We start from the raw sequence: 9,196 nt of genomic DNA on the forward strand, positions 1-9,196 counted from the left end.
AATAACTTTATTGTTGTTAGGCTGAAAAGTAATTACGCATGCAAACAGATTCCTCAGCTGCGTAGAATCAATCCAACTGTTTTATTGGAAGAAACGGAGGAGAAACAATAATAATAATACAAAAAAAAAAAAAAACAGATTCAATATCTGTACAGCTGAAAGTATAATACAATATATACCACTATTGTACACCAGAATACAATATATCATAAGGGCAGCAGTCACAGAGAAACAACCTGCACTTAAGTCTGTTACATGAAGCAGTAAAACAACAATATCAATTATGCTCAAGAGCTAATAAACACTCCCACACAGAAAAGTGCTCTAGTATAGATAAAGTTGTTGACTTAAAATCAAAGCCAACCATTTAAACTTATCAGGCCTCCAAATAGCTTCATTCAAGAGGGGGAAAACATGCACTTGACCTTTGACCTCAGATGAAACCAAGGGCAAGCCACATTCCGTTTCACTTGGAACTGATCGTCAAACACACGGCACCATTGAGAAATTGTGTCAAGCGCAAACACTGCAGATCAAAGCAGGGCACGGCAGGGGACTAGTTAAGGCTGTTAATCACAGGTTTGTTCATCTGTTTTTGGCAATACCAGTTGTAAATGCAACAGCTCGCCCAAGTTTGATCATATGCAAATTATGTCTCCAATTTTCAATCGGTATTTGAATTTCTAGAACTTTTCAGGCATATTCTCTACCCACTGACTGAAGTGTAAAGATCAAAGCTCTAGTAATCAGGGTTGCTAGTAAACTTGTCTAGAACAGATAAAAAAAGAAAATGGTTATCAAAACACAAACTGTTTTGATACATACTGTCCTTCCTCTACATCAGTTTTTCATTTGTGCATGAGCATAGACTAACACAAGTAACAATATTATTGAGTGCTATAATAAAAACATCCTGAACATATCACCCTCTCTGCTACTTTCAGTTTACATTTTGCCAAAATCGAATATAAAGGCAAATAATGCTGCACCGAACAGTGTTAGAAAAGAAGAAACGACATGCAAATGGACACAATAAAACCAAATTTAGTCAAATAATGAGCGTGTGAATGTGCAACCCTGACCACTAACCCCAGAAGGCCCTGGGCTGCACAAAAGGCAACACTGACATTAGAGTTCAGTCCAATCGGACATTATAGAACACAAACCGTTCTCTCATGTATGGACTATGCAAGGGCAACTCCATGCTGATCTGCTTCTCAGTCCTCTGTGTGTGTGTGTGTATAGTGAGATGTTTAAGTAAACATCAAACACTAGAACTATTTTCTAGTCTTCAAGTAGTGTTCTTTGGACTGAGCGTGACAGCAGTGCATTACAAGTAATACAGGTTGGAGAGGTGCAAAAGACAACCGCATGACTGAGCTGACACATGACACCTGGTTTGTTCCTCATGGCAAAACATGGGCAGAAATGTGCTGAGGATACAAGCTATGATGGAGGATAAACTGCACCTTCAGATGTGTTCTATAATAAACACACACACACACACACACACACACACACACACACACACATAGAGAAATGCCCATTCAAGTGTGAGACAATCAGTTTTGTGAATTGGTAATCATTTGGTTGTAATTATGTTTAGATAACAGAGCCATATACCCATCATGAGGGTCAAAGTGCACTTTGATTATTTAAGCACTATGCATGTGCATACTAGCAAAGCTTAGGGGTGACCTTAAATTAATGTGCATTTTGATGCAAGTATTTTGGGCGAATGCAAGCCAATGCATGAATTAGTAAATAATCACTCCAAATTTCACACCTTAAGACTTGAGAATACATAAGAAATGCATTTTGTACTGAAAAGACACATAAATCAGTGGCACCATTATTGGTTAGTTGGATCACAGTGTGAGTGTATGTGAGTGTTATGCCATAAACGAAGCTTGCTCTGCTCAAAGGGTAATGAAGCATCAGGATTGGTCCATGGGCTCAAAAGTGCTGGGAGGCTCCGCCCCATGACTCTCCATCTCATCCTGTTTATCAGGAGTCTCTTCCTCCTTCCCATCATGCCTTGCTGCAGCGTTCTGGCGCAGGTGTTTGTCCATGGATGCCTGTATGCTCGAAACCATCTCCTGCAGGCGTTGCCGCTGGGCCTCGATCACAGCAGGCTCCAGTCCCATTTCGCGACCCTCACGTAGAGTGAGCATGCCTGGGGCCACACGTACTAACTCCTCCCCTGACAATGTTAGTTCCTCCTGCTGAACGCTGCTGCTGAGATCCACTCCGCTGCTGTGCTGCCGCCTGATTGGTGGGTGTTCCGGAGGGGCAGAACCCAACGAGTGGCCTTTGCCTTGGAAAGCAGTGACGCTCTGCTCTTTCCTGCGCACTGCGCCACCAGCGCCCAATCGCAGGCTATGGGCGGGACTTCCCTCACGGCTACGGGAGGCTGAATCTGTACGGAGCTGGGACAGGGCTTCCTGGGCAAGGTCCTCCACATCAGGGCCCACTGGAAAATGACCGGCGGTGTCCACACACAGCTCCAAACGTTCCTCTGCTGCATTGAACACAAACGTCTTACCCGTCAAATGGGGCAGTGTGCAGTGCTTCCCGTCCAGCAGACCTGAACACAGATGAGAGAGAAAATTAACTTCCCACATAAACACATTTTTATTTTTGAATTGTGCCATTATTTTCAGAACAATTAAAGGGATAGTTCACCCAAAAATGGAAATTAAGTAATCATTTACTTACATTTATGCTGTACCTAACCCATATTACTTTCTCCCGTGGAAGGCAAAAGGAGATGCTAAGATGTTATGACAAAAGGAGATTTTCATTGCACCTTTTTTTCCATTCAATAAAAATAGAATGGTAACTAAAGCCAAAAGTAAATTCGGTCAGACGCGAATGGCACGTATATGCATACAGGACGCAAATTTCGCTATTAGCAGAAAGCACAAGCACTGAACGCATGAGACCCGATTTTTCTAACCGTGTGTACTTTAAATGCGTTTTTTTCTTTGTTAGTCACAAAGACATGCACTTGAAGAAACACAATTATATTTTTAAGAACAGACAACAGAGAAGCCGCCAGTGCTCATGTCTGATTTGCTGTTTGTTCAGAGGCATGCAGCACGAGCCTGTATTGTGGAACAAGCGCACGTAAAGAGTTTTCACCATTTTCATTCATCTGAAAACTATTTGCAAGAATAATGTCGTCTGAGAGAATGCTGCATATTATCTCTGATCTTCACAGGATGGGAGGTGCTGTGAGTTTAGTTCGCTTTATAACATGCATTGTGAACGGAACTCTGCTGGTTCAGTAATCTATATATTTGTATACAATTAAGACGAAAGTGATTAAATCAAAGTAATGCAAGACACAATTTTTTTTTGGGCAGCATTATCTGTATTACCAAAGCGCAATACAAACACAAATTTGATAAGAACACATTTGGCACCATTATTTTGGGAACAAAAATTTATTTGGATTGTTATCATCTTTACATTTATAATTGTCTTTAGTTCTTAATATGTAGGCTATTAGTAATTTTCCATCTGTTGTTTTGATGGATGGCAAATAGAGTCGTTGGAGACGGTAAATGTTTGGATTTGGTGAGGTGGTTAAATAAGATTTTTTTTAATCACTTTGTTATTTTATTGTCTTTTGATTTATGTTTTTCATGTTCCAATAAATTAATACAAATTTTAAACCAAAATCAATAAAGTAACAACATTTACTGACCCTTGGCGGGGGTGTTGAGAATGTAATCAGTTATCGTGATTTTTTTTATTAATTATTGCTAAAATAGTTTTACATATTGCCCAGCCCTAATGCGCCGGGAATTATTTGCAGTAATTAGTTGGTCCACGTGGTGGCAACACTCACAGTTGAGCCTATGCTGTCACGAAGAAGCGCTAGAAGATGTAAAACACCGCTAAACATCAGGAGAAGCTGGAAACAACAACAGTGGATGTGAGGAGGTCAGGAGATACTTGCATTTGTATAACTCGAGTCTGAAGGAATATAAAGACATCTTTATGTGTCTAAACTCCTGAAGAGAAATAGTTCAGTATCACATAGCAGTCATAGCACTCATGCGCCAAATGCCTCCATATACACGCACAGTCACATGAAGCATACTTTGAAAGGCTGAGCATTCGACTATACGCAGAGGCCAAGCGTTCGCAATAAAACCGAAGTATACTTTGGGCTTTAGGCTTTACTTCTGTAGATCTCCTTTAGTGATCCACAAATGAAAAAATTTGGAATTGGGGATTGGAATTGCATGACGTTGAGCAAATAAAATGTTTATTTATGTGTGAACTATCCCTTTAAGCTCATTTATCCCCCAATTCTTACTACTGTAATGCAAAATACAGAGTTTCATTCTCATTACTGTAATATGAAGAGAGATGTCTATAAATACATTTACAAAAGTTTCTACGTAGTAATATTTGTTGTAATGCCTAAATTAAAATGACTATTTTTAATTTTATTTATCCCCTTTTCTCCCAATATGGAATGCCCAATTCCCACTACTTAGTAGGTCCTCGTGGTGGCGCGGTTACCTCAATCCGGGTGACAGAGGACAAGTATCAGTTGCCTCCGCTTCTGAGACTGTCAATCCACACATCTTATCACTTGTCTCCCTGTGCATGACACCGTGGAAACTCACAGCACATGGAGGCTCATGCTACTCGCAGCGATCCACACACAACTAATTGTGACCACAAGGAGGTTACCCCAAGTGACTCTACCCTCCTTAGCAAACGGGCCAATTTGGTTGCTTAGGAGACCTGGCTGCAGCCAATCAGCACACCCTGAATTCGAACTCGCAACTCCAGGGGTGGTAGTCAGTGTCAATACTCGCCGAGCTACCCAGGCCCCCCAAATGTAATTTTTAAAAATATTGCAAAATATAGCTGTATATGTATTTAAATTGCAAATAATCATTCAAATGAAGGGAAAGATAATACCAGACAAATTCCAGACGCATTACAGTAATGAGAATTAATGGGGTAAAATATGCATAAATGTGCTGAAAAATTATATCACAATGCAAAAAAATCAAATGCTCCTAAATAATGGTAAGCTAGATTTCCCAAAATCTCATTTTCCTTTTTTGTTTCAGAAGAAAATGTGACCTGGACATTTTTTGAAAGGCAATTCAGTCATAAAGATATTACACTTTTCACAAATAGGGTATATTGGTGTCCCCTTAAATTATTAAAGCAATAAAGGCCCAAAACCCAGGCTCTTTGGAGATAGAGAGCTATTAGATGTGTTAGATAACCTATATTAATATATTTATTATTTTAATTACTTATTTTAATGACCACATAATATAATATTTAGCTGTCTTCCATATTTTGTTTGCAATCATATGATGTCCTCCCATTTAATGCACTGTAAAGTTAACATTGCATTTTGCTCAAACTATCCCTTTAAACATCCGACACATACCAACCTTATGCAACATAACGAGAAAGAGAGAGATGTACCCATGTCTTTCTTGACAATGTTGTAAAAGATTCCTCCTAGCTGGAACAGATGAGGCAGTTTCTTGGCATATGACCAGACGTCTTCACCTACGGGAAACAGTGAGCATAAACGACATCAATGGATTTGCAGTATACAGTCAAGCAGGCATACACACGGACAAGTAGTGAAAGTATTATACAGACATGAGTTCTAGTATGAGACAGTAAACCGCAACAATGAAGTCCGTCGGTAAAGAATAACACATATAAGAAGGGTGTGTCTTACCCATGAGCGCTGCTAGTAGACAGAGTGATGACATCTCAAGGTCTATGTTGTCCTGGAGTTCCCTGCTGCTGGCACGACTGAGACCTGGATCAGACTGAGCGTGTGTTTGAGGTGTGTGAGAGTGTTCTTGGGTCATGTGAGTATCAGATGAGTTCTCTTTCAGCACTTCCACAGAGATGCGGTCACCGTGCTGGAGAGCGACAGGTTGATTCTGGTCTTCTGGGCGTGGGGGGGGGAGCTCTCGGGGCGGGAAGCCGTGTCGGATGCACAGCTGGCCAGGTGGGAGGCCGAAAACCTGGACAATAGAGTTTTGCAGTTCACTGTAGGTGGTGTGTGGCAGTAATGTAAGCATGGACTGCCGCCCATCACTAGTCGTTACGCGTATCTTCTTCTCTCCACTAGGGGGCGGCATTTTAGTGGGTGTGGGAGGAGCGGAGGATGATGAAGAGGATGGAGATGATGGGCGAGGATCTGAGGCCTTGTCCTGCTGGCGCACACGGTCCGTACTGCGCCGCTGGGAGAGGGCCGCCTGCTCGCTGATGCTGTGCTGCAAGACCCTCTCGGTTTTACTCATCACCAGCTCCTCCTTATGCAGCGTTTTGCCCTTCTGTCCGGTCAGGATAATTTTAGTAGGAGGTTGAGCACCCGCATCGCCCCCGTCCTGCACATGAGCACCCTCTATGGCAACTGGGTTGTATTCATCTTGGCTCCTCTTAGCTGTGTGATGCAGAATGGTGTTAACCACTTTCTGCACTAGGATCTCGCTGCCGAATTCACCCGGGAAATGCTTTGTGACAAGCTTCATGGTCACATCATAAACATTACTGTTAAGCGTTGGATCCACCTCATACTGGAACCAATAAACAGTCTCACGGACCACACGGCCGCCCCACTCTAGAGTAATCGGGAAAGCTTCAGGTAGATTATCATACTCCTTCCCCTCCCAAAAGTGCTTGTACCCGCAGCCGCATTTCCCACCCTGTGAGACCGTGTTGGTGCGATCTCCATCCAAATACACCATAGAGCCGTCTCCACGGACACGCCGAACTGAGGTTCCATGACACCAGGTGCAAGCCGGGAGGGAGCTGAGTTTGTAGTCGGGCACTAGAACATCTTTTTCTGGGTTATAAGAACAGACCACACTATTCAGAGGAAAGCTGTAGTTTTTATCCCCTCGCAGCATCCCGTGAGTGGACTTGGCCAAGTTGTAGAGCTTCCCTCCCGGTATGAGCCACTCAGCTGGCACGTGAAGCTCCGAGAGGGCATTGCAGACTAGGCAACGGTACATACGGTTCTCCTGAACAGATTTCTTGGCCGCTTCAGTCACCTCCTCAGGCTGCACGCCGATCACTCCAGTGCGTCGATAGATGTATTGGTGAACATCTGCGACCAGAGCTGGGCTGATGCCGTGCTTGTCCATGAAGACGTCCTCCATGGCACAGACAAGTCGTTGCAGGTATTTATCCTGCAGGCTGCGGTCACCCCAATCACACAGCTGCCATTGGAGTCCAGACTCACGTACCGGCGTATCAGCTCCTGAGGAACACCCCACGCTTTTGGCAGCAGCGCAGCAGATAAACGCGGCAAAGCCAGACCCTTAATGCCCACCAAAGGCAGATAGTGATTTCGACCTGAGCTGCTCCATGCAATGCAGATGGGTTTGTTTAGAGTGCCGTCCTTTCCCCGACACTGATCTTCGGGGACCAAACCTGGCAGGAAGGTGGCGGAGTAATCGCCCGAGCTGCGCATGCCACTCAGGGAGTCCAGCAAGATTATGGGTCTATGGAGCACATTCGCCAAGCCGAATATGTGAATGTTCCGTAAGCCCAACGGTACGCCCTCTGGAGGGACAAACAATGGGTCACACTCGTTAATTATGTCTTCCCATTCTGCAGCATCTATAAAGTCCTGAAAAAGAGCTTTGTAGCGGCCAATATTCTGCTTAAAGTTAAGTTTTAGGTTTTCTCTAAGGGCATGCCAGAAGAGCTCTCGCCCGACTAATGCCCTGGATACGGCGTGGACCAGGCAGTGTCCATCTCCATCCACATGTACTGGAATGAGACACTCTCTATTTGAGTTTGATTTCTTTATCTCCTCCAAAGTGTCATGCAAATAGATCAAGCTCCCTGACCGATCCCTACCATAGCCTATAGTGGATACGTGCTCTTGCTCAATGAGAAATGCCCTGTCACCAAGTAGTGAGCAGTCAAAAATTTCTCCTTGATTCATTTCCTTCAAAAGTTTGGCAGTGCCTGTCTGTTTGTCCATGCCGAAGCGGGTGAGGATGGGTGAGAGCAGCTTGCAGTGATAATTTGACAGTCCCATCACTTTAACCAGCTCAGACCCCTTTTTGGGAGGGCCCGGCACACCTAACAAGGCATTTCTCAGCAGATTATGGAGCACTACATCTGGGTCGGTCACTTCTTCCACGTTAGCGAGGTTTTTCTGCTCATGTCTCTGTCCGCACTCGGTGCACTCGATGCTGATGGAGGTGTGTGCGGGAAAGAAGAGCTTCGCCTGGCACTGCGGGTCCGGGCACATCCCGCACAAAATGCGCCTGTCCTTCTTCTTCGTGCCCGGAATTAACGACATAATCAAATATGCTATCTCTTAAGTTGTGACGGTTTACAAAATCATTTCTGTCTACTCACAGACAGGCAAGAGAAATTTTTGTCACCTCACGCAGTTTCTGTTTTCCAGTAACAAACACAACACGGAAGCGGTTCTGTGTCACGGCGTGACCCTATAGACAGCGCGTGGCTTGCTGGGAAATGTAGTTATTTTTTGTTTTTAAATAAGTCCTTAAATGAACAATATTATTTCTAAATAAAAATACAAATTGAACAAACATTTTTACGCTCTTATTAAATGCCTTTTATTTATAACAAAGGTACACACGTTGTACGATGGCTTAAAAGGGATTTAAATAGATTTGTAAAAACTACAATATCCACAATGCAAAGAAAGAAGCCCAAATGTAGTGTTGTGTTGATTAGTTCAGAGCAGACTTTATATGGGCGTGAGAATAAACGGCAGTTGCGCTGATTTTACATATACTAGAATGAATGCAAAAAAATCCAATCAGTTAAAAAATCTCGTTTTGTTTCCCACGAAGCTAAATATCTAAACTGTAGATTCAAGTCAAATATTTTTTATTATTATTTCGAGAATCAAAAAAGCACCAAATACGCTGATAATCGTGGACCATTATTCAAACCCACTAATTACAGAACCGTAATAGAGGGAGTACATATAAAAATATATATATATATATTTAGTTGTTTTCTGTAGTGAATGATACAATGGCATTTTCATTGGCTACACAGACAATTTCTTCCAGGAATACATATTTAGTAGTAGCTAAAATGAGACAATTTCAAGAAGACCTGATACACAAAAAAGAACATCAGAATTGTGCATGTGTATAACAGAAGGAATGGACTGGGAGGAAGGTGCAAT

At 42.8% G+C, this 9,196-nt stretch overlaps 1 protein-coding gene across 1 annotated transcript; it reads right to left on the reverse strand.

Annotated features, from left to right (window-relative positions):
• vcpip1 (valosin containing protein (p97)/p47 complex interacting protein 1) lies at positions 1 to 8,439 on the reverse strand. Its single transcript, XM_052128831.1, is given in 4 exon segments — positions 1 to 2,587; positions 5,473 to 5,559; positions 5,738 to 7,222; positions 7,225 to 8,439. Coding segments are annotated over 4 exon segments (3,327 nt in total). The 5' UTR covers positions 8,330 to 8,439; the 3' UTR covers positions 1 to 1,937.
• Between the last annotated feature and the right edge of the window lie 757 nt (positions 8,440 to 9,196).

The sequence above is a fragment of the Xyrauchen texanus genome, chromosome 6 (assembly GCF_025860055.1).
Source record: "Xyrauchen texanus isolate HMW12.3.18 chromosome 6, RBS_HiC_50CHRs, whole genome shotgun sequence".
Taxonomy (NCBI): domain Eukaryota; kingdom Metazoa; phylum Chordata; class Actinopteri; order Cypriniformes; family Catostomidae; genus Xyrauchen; species Xyrauchen texanus.